General features: G+C 41.1%; 1 protein-coding gene across 3 annotated transcripts in view; it reads right to left on the bottom strand.

The window, feature by feature from the left end:
- Positions 1 to 16,755, bottom strand: part of ZBTB20 (zinc finger and BTB domain containing 20) — a 56,618-nt gene extending 39,863 nt beyond the window's left edge. For 2 of the 3 annotated variants that reach the window (XR_008617529.1, XM_028493428.2), the window contains exons 1-2: positions 15,523 to 16,750; positions 14,960 to 15,147 (exon numbers count right to left, since the gene is read on the bottom strand). Coding sequence is in view for 2 of the 3 variants with exons in the window: in XM_028493428.2 (XP_028349229.1) it covers positions 14,960 to 15,147; positions 15,523 to 15,533 (199 nt within the window). In the remaining variant the exon portion in view is untranslated. Of the gene's footprint in view, positions 1 to 14,959; positions 15,148 to 15,522 lie in introns of all 3 variants that reach the window. The other variant, XM_028493430.2, reaches the window with a different exon arrangement.
- Positions 16,756 to 17,661: the final 906 nt, after the last annotated feature.

Raw genomic sequence — 17,661 nt, 5'->3', positions numbered from 1 at the left:
GTCACTGCCTTGCAGAGATGCTCTCTGGTCTTACTTGGCTTTGCTTAACAGCCTTTACTGCTTTTAAAGGACCACCCACCCATGCTTCTAGTACAGCCATCTGTAACTCTTAATCAACTGTTTAAATCTGCAGCAGTGCACAATAGCCAGGTCACTTTCACCCTGAGATTCTACTAAAGGATCGCCAGGTATTCAGCGCGTATGGAGAAATGTCTCATTTCTTCTAAGATCCTTAAATTCCTGGGATCTATAGCATTTTCTAGCCCTTTAATTAGTAGATTCATTGCTGAACTACTGTAACCCTAAGACACATATCTTTAGAGCCCTCCTGATTGTGTTTTAAGCTAAGCCTTTCTCCTTTCGGTCTCCTCAGTTTGCTCCTTTAATTTCACTTTGAGTACTTCTCGAGGCTCGGTGACTGAGCACCACACAGCGAAGGTCTTATCTGATGTGCCGGCGCCTGGTGTGGTCTAAGACACACTGGCGTTTTGTTCTTGAAGTATGGGACTGATGTTCTGAAACCTAGACTCCAACGCAAAGGAGATCATTAGCCCGTTTTGAGTGTCTCTCTTCTTCCCGCCTGGCCTCCTCCTACCCTCCCAGATACTTCCTTAGTCCTGGGCGCTGGCAGCAGATGGCAAGCATATTCCAGGGCTGAGTATGTACAAAACCGTGCTATGGAGAACAGAGTGGCTTCAAAGTTAGCTTTCTATTCAAGTGGGATGGCAGGGACTTCTGGAGGCGTGAACTCATCTCTCACTCATTTAATCCTCCCTGTATTCATCCAGGAATTTGTTTTTTGACACATCTTTCTACTGTCCAGCTAGTGGAGGGAGGGTGGGTGGGAAGTACTCTCTGGAGGGCCCTTCCAGCATGAGGGCCTCAGGATTCTATGCCAACCTCTTGTTTCCCTGGGCCAGCTCTGCCTGCTGCAGATCACATCATGCCCTTCCCGTGAGAGGGGCTTGGGAGCCCTGCGTGTGGAGTGGATTTCTCAAGAACTGTCTCCTTGCTAGACTGACAGTCACACGCTGTACTTCCTAGGCAAAGCTTTTTCACCTGGGAGAAGGGTGAAGCCAGGAGGAGGCTGTGGGGTTGCAGAAACCTCTGCAGGATGGCACAGTAAATCGGAAGTGGGAGTGGGAAAACCTTTCCTTTTTGTTGTTTCAAGGTTTGCTGGAGCTTTCGCCTAATCATCTGTTTGAGCATCTTGAAAATAAGTGTCTATTTTCATGATATCTATCAAAAACAGGCACCAGATTATCCTACAAAGTCGACCTTAACCCTGCCATATTGCTATCAGAATCAAAACATGTAGCAGCCTACAGCCAACAGAAAGGGATTCTCTTTTCCCAGCATAAAAACCAGAGGGTATCTGTGATACGCTTTGTTTTGTAGGTCTGCTGAATGAAAACAATTAGGTAAAAAATCAGCAACTCTACTTTTACAAACTGGAGCGATGCTCACAGACACACTATGCTCTCGCTTTTGCTCAGTTCTCCCTATACCACGTTCACTCATTTATTCATTCAATAAATATTTGCTGAGCGCCTAAAATGGCTAAGCCCTTCTCTGCTAGGTGCTAAGAATTCAGCAGTGAACAAGATAGACAGAATTTATGCCCTTACAACTTCTTCCACCTGACCAAAATAAGCATTTAATAATTTAACTGCTAGAATATTCCTCAAGGAACAGGAATAATTAATTTGTCTTACCTAGTATTTCTTCTGACTCTTTCTCAAACATGTTTCTCGAAGGTCCAGACTCCTTTAACCAAGAAGTTCTGTCTTAAAACTCTCTCTATTGTTATATTCAGTCCTTTCTTGGCTACAATGTTGAGAGTTCAGATTGCAACTGCTACATTTTTTTTTTTTTTGGTGGGATTGCAACCCTGAGGATCCTTACTTTTCAAGCTACACGTATATTTTCTCTGTAAACATTGTTATCATCTAATTTGTGTCTTTGGATTCTGCTGATTAGCCATGTGATTTAAGGAATACAGCATATGAGATGTAGAAATGATAACTCAGTAAGTTATTATTTTAAAGCTCTGACTTGGGATTTCTACGGACTTGCACACAATCTAGTTAAGCACTTGATCTGCGACTATTACTAAAAGCCTTATAGCTCAAGTTCCATACCCGTGTGTCTCTGGAATTCTACACTCAGCAGCAAAAGTGCTCCAGAGTTGAGAGAAGCAAATGTCTGAAATTATCTACAAGCATTACCCCAAACTATGTAGGCACCTTTCCTATGTAGACAGGAAAGGCTCACTAGGTACAATCAGCCAACAGGTCTTACTGAATTTCTTAAGATTATGTTTTTTTGCCAACTACTGCGAACTGCTTCAGAATGGAAGAAGGTAAGTGAACTGAGTGATTAAGAGAATCCTCCTCGGCAGTGAAACACATTTACTCTTGCAACTTTACTTCTATTTTGATTTATTTCAAAATACTCTGAAGCCACCAGGCAGACTGTCTTTCAAAACAGGTAAAAGATGCATTTCTTTAGTTGTAAGTGCGTCATTTTGGAAGGGGCTGTCTGACGTGGCAGAACAGCAGTTTGCCCATTCTCAGGACCTGATGTTTTGGCCTCTTCAGGTATCAGGGCTGGAAGATGGACAGTGAGAGGATGCCTAAGGGTGCACAGTAGAGGCACGCACAGGTTCCACAATGCATTCTGAGGTCAGACAGTAGACAAATCCACTCTCCATAATCTGAAAATCTCTCATTGATTAGAATGTACTTGAGACAAAAAGGAACTTAACAGGTTAATACTATACTATAATGTAAATAATACCCTAAGCCTTCCCTACACCAAGAAGAAAACATTCCGAAAGTTTTTTTTTTAACTTCTCTGAACCACAGTTTCCTTATCTGTAAAATGGGGTGTTTTGTAAGAATGATATAATGTATTTGACAAAAAGTAGATGCTTAGTAGTATTAGTTCTCTTCCAATGTTAGAAAACACAAGAAAAATGAAGGAATAAAAGAAGGCAAAAAGATGATGGAGAGGCTTCCCTGTCTGCCCAGGCCTGAATCCAAGGAGGGACAAGGAGAAGGGCATTGGCCATTTCCTGAAGTGAAGAACAGACCCTCCTACAGACCTAGGGCTTCTGTCTCAGTCATTCTCAGGGGGAGGGATGGAGCACCTGCTACAACTTTCATTTATGTCGCATTAATTTTAGTTCATATTTACTTAATAATTTAAAACCCTGAAACTATAGCTAATGCTCAGATTCACTGAGTGCTGTCTGTCTGGTCTGTTTTAGGGGCTTCCCATATAGCATTCCCTCTAACTCTTATAATAATGCTATGAGATAGATACTATTTGCATTCTCATCATGCACTCGAGGACATGGAAACATAGGGAGGTTAAGTAAAGGCACGTAAACTGCATGCATAGGCTGAAGTTCACATGAAAAAGGGCAAACAACCAGACCAAGGGGTAAGAAAACATTTTCAGAGCAACACATTGTCCGAATCTTAGTCCATTATCAACATGTTCAGGAAACAGCTTTCGAAGTCTGTTAGCATACCTGTCCCTGCCCTGCGGGCACACTGAGAACCCGAACGAGCTTCAGGAGTCAGTCCACATCGGACTTTTCCTCCTTTGCTTCTTGCTTTACTCTTGGGGGCCAGGTGTGAGGATGTAGATTCTGACTGGGATTTGTCCTGGGGAAGTGGCTCTTTCCTGCTTTTAGTTCTCTGACCCCAACCTAAGCAAAGTTATACACTCGTGTCCAAGAACAGCCCGCACATTGGCATGCATCTGCATGTGCCTATCTTCTTAGGAAGTTCATAGACTCTGAAAGGGAGGCCCAGTCATGGTGCCAGTGGAGTTTAAGGCCTCCAGCTCAGGAATTCCTCCTCTGGAGGGAGGGGTTACACTCTGCTTAAAGTCTCTGCCTGTGCCACTACCCAAGGACATCATGTCTGCTGGGGAGTGCCACTTAGCATGGCAGCCAAGGATTATGAGGCTGCTTCAGGAGCCTAGGATCCAATCACCCCTCTCAGACCTAATGTCAAGAATAAAATGGAATAGGCTACATTTAGGGGGGTTTTCTTAAAATTGGAAAAAAATATCCAGGCCTGCCTGGAGAGACCTACAATACTTCCCTGAAAAAAAAGATATACTTCCTTTTCCACGGGGTTAACTTCTCACGGTTGAAGTTCAGAATTTGCATGTGCATTTTCCATGAGACGTGGGATTACACTCTGTAGCTCAAATTTATATACACCTTTCTTTCATTATCTCCTTTATATCCAAGTACCGGTTGAGATATAAGGCAAAGAGACAATAAGTGATTATACAGGAAAGGAAATCATTACAGCAGAAAACTGAATGACAAAGTTAATTTAGTTACCACTTCTTGAAATTCTTCACGTGGTGTTCTACGTGCCACACCAAGCTTTCTTAAAAATTACGCATGCCCTCATCTCATACTGCGTGAGATCTTGGCATAAAATGGATAACACGAACCTAGCTAAAACCGCTGAGGATAAATGAGTCGGAGGAAATTCTTTTTTGGAGTTGGAGAGGAAAGGAAAACCTCCTCAAGGTCCATTTTGACGTCAACTATGAATTCATTGTTCCCTGTGAAATTATAAAAACTCATATTCAAAATTCCTCCATGTGGTTGTTTGTATAATTTCTAGTAGTGAGAAAATAATTTTCTTATTTAGTTTTACAGTAATTTAATAGCAGAGCGAAATAACATTTCATTTAGTTGGTTCCAGAGCACCACCCTGAAGTAGGAGTAATTGCAGATACTGTGTGTTCAGGGGACTGTGGCCTTAGGGATGTGTTTAACCATCAAAGAGAACAATACAGACTAAATAAACAAGTTAAAAATGCCCCACAAATAATGAACTTGATGTCTTGTGACAATGCAGGAGTACATGAGAACAACATATAAGCTTGTTATTAGCGAGTACTTGAATTGGATCTATCATGAAAGAAAGTCACAGAATGTGGCATTTAACAAAAATGGATTATGCTTTGAAATAACTTGTTTTAAAAATTTTTAGAAAAGTTAAAGGCTCAAAGTCTATAATATCTGTCCTCTACCTAATGCTCAGAGATTACTGAGGGTTAGTGAATATTTGTGAAGTCATCCGAAGAGGATGTAACAATTTTTGCAAGACACTGGTTCTTATTAGCTACAGGGAAGAGAAACCAATGTCGGGAAGAAGTAGAGAAAAGAACTAGTATAATAAAATTACTGATTCTCTGGGCTTGGGTAGTGATTTCAAATTTCCTTTACATATATTTATCATCCCAATTTCCCTGTAAAATGAGAGATCTAATTCTCTCACCTTGCCTATTTAATTGCAGAGTCTCCCTTAACACTGGTTTTTATTCTTCAGTCTATAAATGGGCTTAGGGCTGCTGTATCATAAAAATATTCACCACCCTGCTTTTGCATTACCTGTTCATTATTTCTTTCTAAAGTATTAAACTTAAAAAAAAAAAAACTGGTTCATTACTGTTGGTGTTCCATTCATTCTGTGCGCTCCTGAACCCTTTTCTAAGGTGTCTGCGTGATGCATCGGACTCTGTTCTCTCGACAGCCTCTGGGAGGCTGCAGTACCTGCACTGCCTACCTTCTACCTTTCCTCTCCCTGCTGGTCTCTCTGCACTGTCCTGCTTTTCCTCCCATATATTAGACCATCTTTCCTTCCCTCCTTTGCGGGTTCTTCATTTTCTTTCTCTTTCTTATCACTCAATATAAATATTTCCCAAGGTTCTATTTTCCTTTTTTTCTCTCAACAAAAATCTTCTTTGAATTTACTCCTGCATTCATGGCTTAAAGTATGCCCCTCTTGGCCAAAGCATTTGCTAGGCCTAATTTCAAATCATCCTGCTTTACTCCAGTACCCTATTTATAACTCAATGTTAGTTGTCTGCACAGGGTCTACCCCTGGTGTCTCATACTCCGCATTGTACGAAACCGAACTGTATTCTGTTCCTCTCATTATTTCCTTTTCACCTTCTCTCTTTGATATCTTGGAATTATCTTTGATGATTTCCTCTCTCTTATCTAATACTCTGTCAGCTCCTGGAGCTGCCCACCCTCATCCACAAAGTCTGTTGAACCTGGATCTTCCCCATCCCCCTGTCACCAGCCTCCTCAGGTTACCAATAATCTGAACAACTGACAAGGCTTCCTGGGCTCTGTCCTCTCTCTCGTCACCCCCTTCCACATCCAAGCACGTTCCACATCCCTGTTGCTAGATTAGATCTTCCCAAAGCAAAGTCCAGATCATGGCAACCCCTACTTAAAACTTTTCCACAGTTTTGCTCCAGGATACAAACACCTTATACCTTACCCTAAAGCCTAACCTCCAATGAAATTCTATTAATCCTTCAAGAGACCTCAAATGGAACCTTTCCTGATAAACTGAACTGGATGTTAATGTTAACTGGATTATAATGTATTTTATGAACTTTCTAACTTCTATCTAAGATAATGGTGATTTGAGGGCATGTACTAAGTCTTAGAATTCTTGGTGGCAGGGTCTGTTTGTCTCCAACTTTCTACCCCTGCAGAACTCATTGTAGTGCCAGACACCTAAGATATACTCTACACATGGCTGCCAAGCCAGTGAATCGAGTCAATTCATGCTCTTGTGCATCCGGGTAAACAGGGACGTAGCTTTAACCACCCTGCAGGGCAGTTGGTTGTGCATGTATCTGATCTTCTCCATGCGACTCTAAGTCTCTGAGCACAGGGCTCCAGTTCATAAACCTGCATCCTGTACAATACCTAGGCTTGGTCCTCTACACGGAAAGCATTCAGTAAACTGATGGATAAATAGTCCTGACTCCTTCTGGTTCAGAGAATGTAAGTTCTCTTAGACGCAGACTCAATAACAGGCAGCACAGTATGGTGGGGATGGAGGGAGCAAGGTTCTATTTTTGGCTCTTCCACTCACTAGGCTGAGAACCTTTTGGTATGACCCTTGTTCTCTTTGGGCCTAAGTTTCCCCATGTATATAATAATAGGTTTAAACCAGCTAAACTTTAATCTCTTTCAATGCTGATGAAAAGTTCTAACTGCACACGTTCCTTAGAGAGAACAGTAGATGTAGGAGCAGAAGAAAAGCAAAAAAAAAAAAGCAGACATGCTTATTCAGCACATGGTAATAAGAGGTTTCACTACAGTACCTGGTACGAAGCGATTGGTGGAAGAATCTGACTTGAAATTTCTAGAATCTTCATGCATGCTCTCGATCAAATGATCCTTCTCTGAAGGCAGTAGTACATGTGTGTGTGGTTTTTTTTTTTAAAGTCAGGATGTGAGAGGCCCTGACAGATATGGAGGAACACTAATTTCATATAGCGAAATTTGCCACGAGTGGAGGAAGCACATATGAAACTGTCACCAGCAGCTGCAGATAAGAATTAAAGATGTGCTTCAGCAAGACATGAGATGGAAAGATGAAGAATAGAGCCCTGAAGGTCAGCAATCAGCCTTACCAATTATACGTGGACAATCATAAGCATTCATGCAATATCGGTAGAGTAACACGGCATGGTGTGACTCAAAGCAATGGGCCATGAGACCAGATTTCCCAAGGGACCTGGGAGGATTTCATACGAAGACTGATGGCTAGAATCTGGAGGGACCAGGAGTCAATGACAGAGTTCCAGCATGGCCCTTACAGGTGACTCTGTGGCTCCAGGAATGAACCTCTCAATAAGAAAAGTTATTTTGAACGATTCATCAATAAATGATCACTAGATTTTTCCTAATACTTTCCTACATCTACTGACCTCATGCAAAGAAAGGCACTTTTCCCATTAGAAAATAAGTGGTGTCTTGCTTTATTATTTATTTGGAAAGCAAATGTCTCTAAAGGGACATGTAGCTCAGCCCAGCTGACTTTTAGTGACAGGCAATGTTACCCAAATACAAAGTGTCCTGTGAGTTTATATCAAAAGGAGGCAAACCGTAAGAAGGTCTGAGTCTGGTAACTGAACTGCTCTGTTTTCTGAGAACACCATATGCTCTTTTTTGTGCCTCTGTGGTTTTGCTTCTGTTCCTTCTGCCTGGAAGGCTGTTCCTTCCCTCTTCAGCTTTACACACACCTATTCCTTCCTGATCCAGGTCTAATGTCACCTCCCCTGCGAAGCCCTTTCCACTGCTTCAGCAGGTTGGGAGCTTTTCGTGCATCATCAGACATTTTCATACCACAGTTGTAAGTCCCCTTTTACAGGTTTAAAAGTTGGGGAAAGTGTGTGGGAACACCATGAGTTCCTAAAGTGTGGGGACGGTATTTTGTTTGTATCTTCACCCCCGGTCCTAGCTGAGGTCTTGGCACAGACGCAGGGGTTCAACAGCATTTGATGCGTGGCTAAATGGAGAAAGGCATGAGTGAACAAGGTAAGAGTGACTTCCGGAAGTTACTGAGTCAAGTGGCTATGGAAGATGTCCAGTTACATTAGCATTGTAGGGAGAGGACAATTTTTATTAAAAAGAGAAACACTTTCATAAAAAGAGGTAGATTGTGACGTGAAACTTGAAGACATATGATTTTAAAAAATAAATGTGTCCCCAGATATATTAAGTGGAAACTCTAGGAAATTAGAGCAAATAAAAAAATTAACTGGCCTTCTAATGTATAAGTGTGGGATTAACACTGAAACCGCTAAATAATAGGGTATCAAAGGTAATAAAAATAATTCTAAAGAGATTATGTATCAATTAACTCAGGAAAATAAAGGTGACTTTTAAAAAGGGAAAGACAACCTTTAAAGAAATGAATCCACACTTAATAAGTAAGAGGTTTACTTGGTTAATGAAATAGCAGGAAAACAAGATTAAACTGTTAGCAATGAAAAGGTAAATATATAATTCTTTATAGGAAGTAGAATAAAGAGGAATGTGAGACACTCTGGGGACAATGAGAGCATTTAGTTACATGAAAGATGCTCTATTTACTGTTTAACTGATATGGAATCTATGAGAAAATTAATAGCAAGCCATAGGATAATAACTATCTGTAGTGGCTTACTTCATCCCATTTTGACTCTATTTCTTCTGCAAATTAGTGTGACCCCAAAATGTTTTCAGGATTGTCCAACTTGTCCTAAATTCCATAAATAAACTCTTTCACAGGATGCTGTTTTTTGTCATGTCTCTATTACAGTTCTTCACAGATGGACCATTTTTGTCCTTCCAAAGTCTAAGAATAACTCTTTCAGTTATCAAGACATACCAAAATCCAGTTCAGCTGCTCCTGTGGGATTCCAGTTAGCTTAGACACATCTGCTGAGATACATGCATTTGAATCCAAATGAAGCTTTTGTTTGATGATACATTTTGAACATTTATGGAGGTTTTTTTGGGGCAAAAATGTTTTTCATTTTTTGGCACTCCAAACAGAGATCTTCAGTTATAAACACTGCCTTCTGAGCACCTCCAGCAGAAATCCAATCTTTTCATGCGAACAGGTGCCTCAGGAAGTTTTTGGAAGGTTTAACACTGAATCAGCTTTCTGATTGGAAACTTTCTGAACACGCAGTTGAATTTGCCAAAGAGACCTTAAAACTTGCTTGAGCAGTTTTCACTCATACAGACATGCATTCACACGTACAGACAGCCCAAGTAAAAGCAATCAGAGCCCTGTAAAACTGACGTCTTTTTCTTAAAGGTTAGATACTACACACAACCAAGCTAAACAAAAGGAATACACGACAGGAGAGATAATGAAGAAATAGCAAGTACAGAGGTTCAGATTCTCCATAAGCGTGTTCCCCTCAAAGCTTGACCTGACGGTTTGTGACCACCTAGAGGGGTGGGATAGGGAGGGTGGGAGGGAGGGAGACGCAAGAGGGAAGAGATATGGGAACATATGTGTATGTATAACTGATTCACTTTGTTATAAAGCAGAAACTAACACACCGTTGTAAAGCAATTATACTCCAATAAAGATGTTAAAAAAAAAAAAAAAAGCTTGACCCGAGCATTTAGACGACACATCCCTTCAGTAAAAATTCTATCTCACCCAGTTTCAAATAAACCTTCAAGTATTTGTGTTCTTAAACACTGTACCTTAGAGTATTGCTACTAATCCTTTTTACTAACAAACTTGTTCAAACAGTTATTTTTGAAACACTTCCTTCTCTAACACAAATAGGTCAACCAGATTCAAATCTAAAGGAATTAAAAACACTGCTCCGTAAATCAGGGATTCTTTGGAAAAACCTCTATTTTACGTGAGTCCCTCGACTTTTCTTTTCCAGTTTGAATATAAACTGAAAAGCTGTTACAGAGTAAGACAACTTTTTAAGCCTTAAGCCTGAAGAGTTATTACAGAGTAAAATCACTCCCCCATTGGGCATGCCCAGAATTCAGGGGGAAATCTGCTTTGAAGTTGTTCTGATGGCCCTGGACCAGATGCTCTAAGGTGGCCAGAAACCTCTGTCTACACCCACTTAGCAGATTTCTGGCTCTTTATCAGGGACTAAGGTTTATTTGCAGAAATGAATCATTTCCTTCAAAATATCCTTTACCCTTTTTACATGCTTGCATATTCCTCCCATTTTCTTTTCCCCTTACAGCTTTACTAAGGGAATTAATTATCTAGAAGAACAGGAACATACAGTAAGTACATCTGAGATGCAGGATGAGACACAGTATGTCATCTATTAGGCCTGGCTAAGACCAGCAGCTGATGCTAAATGGGAAGGAACATGCACCAAATGTTTTTTAATCACAAAGTTAGTAATTAATTGCTCTTTAAAATACATTTTATGCTTCTTTCTGTCTGTGTACATGAAATGCACATTTATTACATGCCAAAAATTACAACATTATGGTTTAAATGTGACTGGCACGGAAGTCCGGAAATCAGAGTTAATGTTCCCACAGCAACTTTAATTCTGTCCGTGCGCACATGTAGAGCTCTAATCGTCTTCCGTTCCAGGATAATACATATAGATGGTTTGGAAAGGGAAGCTGAAGACCCATATCCTCAACTGTATTTACAGGAAAAAAACAAAGGATAAAAGCTGTGCTCCTTTCCACGTACGTGGATGAAAAACAATGTCCCCACGCCTGGTGTTGTGTAATCCGGGAATGAAAGAATCTGCTATAATGCTGGGACTCAAGGGGACAGTTTCTTTTGCTGTGGGAACCTGAACTTTGCATTTCCTGACTTTGGGGTAATTAAAATGTCAGCCTTAATGTGGCATTAATGGAGTTTGCCATAAAAAATCCTCTTTGTTTTGTTCTCTAAAAAAATTGCTTAAAAGTTCACACTGAACCAAGTGTACTGATCTCTTCAGGCTTGGGGACTGAGGCAAAGGGGTGGGAGGGGGAAGGCCAATGAAGGCGGACGGCAAGAGAGAGCCAAGGAAGCACCTACCCGACCCCTTGACAGCGTTCAGCCCGGCAGGGTCATGCTACTTACAGAGCCAAAGTTAAACCCACCCTCACAACAGTTTGGTAATGTGTAAAGGTTAAATTAAAAATAAATAAAAACTGCTAATGTATAATGGCAAGGACACAAAAAATGAGACGATCTGATGAGGCCAGTGCAAAACCTGAGAAGGTAAGTAACCACGGATGTCGGCTTCCAACGAAACAGAGACATTGGACTTAGGTGGTTCTACAGCCCAAAGCAGGGAGGCTGCCCACGGGGGTGGGATGGGGGTGGAGAATCGCTTCTCCCTTCAGTGGGAGCCTTATTTGGGGGAAAACAAAATGGGAGCATCTTTCACATGTACATGACTGTGATGTGCTATGGCTTGATAGTTGTCAAGAAAGGTTTTCCCTTGGAGAGCTTCGTCTGCTCTCCTGATTTGGTTTAGTCCTGTTAAGTGTTTAAAGGGAGAGCCTGGCTCGGCTCATCCTCAGCCTGTGCAGTGGGAACTGTTCTGTCAAACGCCTAGGGGTTTGGTACCCTTTGCATTCCGAAACTCATCCTGATGCCTTCGGCTCCTATCTGCATTTGTTTACCATGAGATTGTTAGAAATGGTGATGAGGTGACAAGTTAGAGGGTGATGGGGGAATATTGCTAAAAGGTGATTGTAGTGGGTGCACTGAAAAGCAGCACACGTTTCAGTAGCAGTATTAACCTCATCATTTCACCGAGGAAAGCGTTTCTCAGCCATATTCCCTCTTGCTTTGACTTTTACTGGGATCTTCTGCTGAATTTGAAGTGGCTTGCAGGTTAAATAGCCAACTGAGAATTTAAGGGGTCGGACTTGTTCTCTTTGCTCCAAAACATGGCCTGTGTCCTTCAGATGCAACAACGCCATGGCTTGCCCACCCTGATCAGTTCGTATGCAGAGCTGACTTTTCTTCCGTGGGGATGCTTACCCATTGTGTTCTATAACCTCGTCACCAATATGAGTAGTTGAACATTTTCAGGATGCCTGTTTTGAGCAAGGAATGCCATCTCCGGGCTCAGAATTGAGAATTCAGGCTGCTCACAGTGAAGGAAAATCCACAGACATCCCCCTCTCCCCATCCCCGTATCTGAACGAGGTAACTCCTAAGCACGGCATTCAACTATCTGGGTGTCAATTTTCTCAGATTTCTCATCTGTAAATTGGGAAGAATTATAATGACTGATGGGAAATGGACGTTAAGGCATGACTAAGAATAATTTTGCTAAACACATGACAAATAAAAAGGTGCTGTAAAAATTCAGGCACTTGTGAAAGCTTGGAACACCACATACTGGTGGAATGTTTCTGAAGTTAAAGATACTAACAAGTCAAGGGCACTATTTTTAAATGCCCCAAATCTGTTAGTTCTAAATAGAAACTGAATATTTTACCTTAAAGAAATTAGGCTTTTAAATTAATCTACGGTAAGAGTGACATTTGAAAGTAAAAAAAAAAAAAAAAAAAAAAAAAAAAAAAAAATCCTCTTGAATGCAAGAAGAGCATCCAAAAATCTTAACAGCTTAAAATAAACCTCTTTCCTGTCTTCTCTCAAGCAACTCCAAATGGACAGATTTCTGTGAATCTTTCCTCAAAACAATTTTCTTCTAAGTGTAGGCTCAAATCAGGACAAACTACAATCCAAATATATTTGGAGAAAAGTATAATCAATTTAAACAACAGGTTGGAGCAGAGAAGACTTATACATCTTAATGGCAAAATCAGAAGGGCTTTCTGAACAGCTGGAGATTAGGCTTCTCCTCCCTATTTGTTCTCCTTCCAACTGTATTCAGACCTTACTGAGCTTGGATCCACTGGCTTCCTCAGGGTCACCAAGGGGCTGTGCCTCGTACATATTCCAAGCTAACGCCAAGGCCTGTTCAGATGATGCGTATGGTAAAGTATAATACACAGAGCCCAGTGCTCTTTCTATTCAGCAAAACATTCATTTTATTGTAATGGGATTTCTGGGCTAAGGCCATTCTATGTAATCTTCCCCATAAGCTGTGGCAGAAAGCCAGGCATTGGAGGTCTGAATGCAGGAGCTCCAGGTCCTCCACGGGAGCAGGCTACCTTCCTGGTAGGTAGGGACAGTACGCACATGTCTGTGGGCACGGTGCCACACTATTTTCCAATTCTTCCTGTAATTACTATTAGGCTGGAGACTGCCAGGCAAGAAGGCCAAGGATGTTACCATTTTGATGGTCCACTGAACACAGTCCCTGCTTCTGACCCCCAAGTTTCTGTATAGAAGCAGCAGCTTTGTACAACTTACATGGGCTGCAGAGATTTGGATGCTGTTATTTCTCGTTTCATTTTCTAGTGACAGCTGGAGTGTGGTCTCAGCTCAGTCATGAGTAGAAGAAAGCTCCTTCACCCAAACCCCAACCCCTAGGTCATGTCCCTTTATCCAGGGACTATTATGATGAAGAAAGTAGGGAATGGAATGTCCCAGGCTCATTCACCTCTCACCCTTTTTGCAGAGTTACGTTTGCTTTGTCAGAAAAATAACAACAGGAGATTTAGAATCTCATTTCCTAATTAATAATTTTTGCTTTATGGACAGGATAAATGGAGTCCTTTTTTGAAAATAAAACTTTCTTGGTCTTATCTTAATCCAAAGACGAATACGCCAGCTTTCTGCCTGACATCCACTGTGGAGATCAGTTCTGAATAGTTGTCGGGTATCTCAAGACTAAAAGGAATATTCTTTCCGAGTGGACTCCAAATGATTCCATTCCTTTCCATTGTCAACACATGTGTTTCTTTCTCTCTGAAGTATTGAGTTACGTTTCAGAAAATACCTCCTAAACGTGATTTATCAACTTTCTTGAAATAGAATTTGAAGAAGTGACGACTCTCAGATTAGTGGGAAGACAGCAAAAACAAATAGCAACGGAGTGATTTCAGTAGTGACAATCTCATTAAGCTGCCCTTTTCCAAATTTAGCCCATAGGCAGTTTTTTTAATTAAAAAATATTTTTAACCTAAATTCTTATTGGCTACGTGAAGTCTGGGTGGCTTCTGAATTCTTGGAAGCCATTCTCTTTTCTTCTGTAAATTTATGCTGTTCTTTAACCACTTCAAAATAAATTAAAAACTGGAAAGACAGAAATTCAGCCAAGCTACAATAACTAATGCAAAGCTGACTTGTGTTATGTAATCTCAAAATGGAAGTTTCCTTTTGAGGTCCATATTTGGTTGTTCAATTTTGTCATGGTGGAAGTACCATTACTCAGATCATGGGGACAAAAGAATAATTAGAAAACAGCAACACGGCTTCTGTTTTTGAGTCAATGTTATGAAAGAGAATGTGATGGATGTAATTAATCAGCCTTTTGAGGCCAAATGGCTGGTCACCTGCTTTCGAAATACACTCTAGCTTTGAAAATATAGATGTTGGCTGACTCAAAATGGTGGCAAGTTACTTTTGGCTACTTTAGAAGACCAAACGGAAACAGCTTGCTCTGAAGGCAAAAAAGCCCGAACCCGGGGGAGAAGCCTGCTCCCAGCACCGCGAAGACACCATCACCTTAGTGGTGTAAGTGGTGTACTCACAATCAGATGACCCGGTGTGAGCGTGAGAGTTTGTCAGTGAATGTGTTGAGTGGATGAGGGCTGGGCCTGGAGACAAAACAGCTTCAAAGTTCAGGCAGGGAAGGCCCGGCTTGGCGCTGGATCCACCCGGCTGAGTAATCTCATTCTCCTCAGATGCCTTCTGGTTTTCAGCTGTCTTGGGTTTCTTCCTGAAAATAAACAAAGGGCCCTTTGAAGGAACTGACTGCATATTTGGGAAAAGGCATTTTTAGAATCTGTTAAAGATAACTTGATTTTTTTTTTTTTCTGAGGGGGGATGGGAGGGAGTCCAGTATGTCCCTTGTTTTAAAACAAGCTGATTCTTGTTTTTTTCCCTCCAGTAATGGCCTAACTGGGAACACATGAAAGCATATGGGCCAAGCAAACAGTACCACATTTGGACTCTGTTGGCTGCATAAAAAGACCCTGTCCCAGAACTTTAGACAGCTTGAGCTACGTATGGCTGACATTATCCAAGAAAGCATCCTTTTCTCCCCCCTTAAGAGTTTTAACATGGTCTGGAAAAATACTAGTGGAGGTTTTACCGTTCTAGCATTTGTCAGGAAGCTTAGAGACAGGACCCGTGGAGTAATGGGAGGAGCACTGGACTGGGAGTCTGGAGACTTGAGCTATGGTACTAGCTGTGCCTCTAACTTGCTGTGTGGCCTTGGGCACCTCACTTCACCTCTCTGGGCTTCAGTTTCCTCATCTGTAAAATAAAGGGCTTGGATTAGAAGGCCTTAAAGGTTCCTTCCGGTTTTCAGTTTCTATTCATGGAACACATTATGTAACAGTCAACTTTCTTGCTGTTATTAGATTTTATTTTAGATCAACACATAATTTCAAAGCACGATCTAAATTTGCAGGTTGTACAGATGAGAGGGGTAGTGATGAAAGCATTTGTTAAAGCAGTAAATGAAAAGTGAAAAGAAGAGCTTAGACTCCAGTAGGTAAAGAAGGAAGGTGTCACACAGAGATCCTCTATTCCAACTCTTTACCCAAGTGAAACTTAAGATTCCCTTTGTTTTTTGATTTAGTGCATGATCCTGGAGTACAGGAGTGTGATTGTGTGTTTGGGACTGTGTGTTTGAAAAGAGATGGGTGAAGGGAATTAGAAAGTAATTGTCACTAATTGTTGTTTGGGACCAGGAATAAGAAGTAAAAGAGCTCAGCCATCAGTCAGCTCCTCTCCCCAGAACCATGCAACTGATGTAAATGAATAAATATTTAGCTTACGCCGCATACACCCTAGGCCCTAGTTAAACCCAGTTGGATTACTTGTCATACCCTGAACATCCCCCCAATTTTCTTGGTTCTGTGCCTTTTTTATCATCATGTGTATGGTGAACAGCAAAAGTATTTTCTTTTTTTTTTTTTGATAGGAGAATATGTGTGGTACAGAATTTGTTGTAAGTAGGTCTGTTCCCATGTTTCCCTTGTTTCTCTAAGCATGGCAATGGACTTGTTATACAGAATATTTTGTATTGAAATTTGTTGTACTGGGTAGTTAAATCTGCCCTCGCAGAATATGGTGTTATGATTAGCATGCTGTGTTTCTGGTCCAACAGGTTGTGAAATCAAATCTGCTTTTCCAGAGGGCAGGAGGCAGAGATGGCATGGTAAAGATGAAAATAGAAGGAGAGCTTTCAGACATATTTTTCAGGATGGAGGAAACCAGTACAAAAGCAAAAAATTGGATTCCTTTACCCACTCTTTGTTGAATGGGTGACTAAGGAACAAACCCCCAAATCTTGAGGGTCTACATGGACCTTCAAGGAGCTTGTTCCTGGTTTTCAGTATAGGGAAGTATCTGAGATCAAAGTTTACAAAGCCCAACTCATTTTTTTCCATGGAAACCAACGCTTCCTCTACGGTCCCTATTTCTATCACTGCTGTCTGTCACCAGGTTTGTCACCGGGTTGGAAACCTCAGGGTCACACACCTTCCTCTGCCTTAAAGCCAGTTTGTCAAGTCCTGACAATTGTGCTTCCTTCATATTTTGCACATCTATATTTCCATTGCTATCACCATAACACTTCTTATTTAGACTGTTGTTTACTTTCTGACTCCCATCCTCCTTGACTTCTCTACTCCCACAGCTTTGATTCACTAAATCTGAGATGACCACGTTAGGCTGACAGTCAAGGTGAATTCCATATCTATGAGACTGTAAACTCTCTGAGGGTGAAAAAAATGTCATAGCTATTTTTGAATTCCTTGTGTTCACCCATTCGTTCCTTCTTCCTTCCCTCCCACTATTCATTTATTCATGTATTCATTTCACAAATACTTATTACGTGCTTATGATGTGCCAGCATGGGCTATGAAATAAAACAAGCCTGGTTTCTGCCCTCCCAGATTTGCTGTCTAGTGTATACCGTTAAGTAGAGTTGCTTAGACAAAGCTGTCATTCAATATAGGTGTGTTGATGGAATGAAATTGAGTTGAAATTAAAGTATATTTTGAGAATAGTTATAGTCTGAATCCCAATTAAGTTTCCTATTCTTTATGCAGCAGGGAAATCTACCTTGACTGGCTGCTTTTCCTTTGAATCCATGAAGTGCATTTGAGTGCATAAGAGTAGGACCACTTTGCCCACTGAAGCTAGGCTGGTCCTCATGAATCATTTAAATATCGGGATGAAACACTGACAGACATCACTTAACGGAAAAAAAAAAAAATTA

Source organism: Physeter macrocephalus, chromosome 1, assembly GCF_002837175.3.
Source record: "Physeter macrocephalus isolate SW-GA chromosome 1, ASM283717v5, whole genome shotgun sequence".
Taxonomy (NCBI): Eukaryota; Metazoa; Chordata; class Mammalia; order Artiodactyla; family Physeteridae; genus Physeter; species Physeter macrocephalus.
The sequence above is the reverse complement of the archived record's forward strand: the minus strand, read 5'-3'. Positions and strand labels throughout refer to the sequence as shown.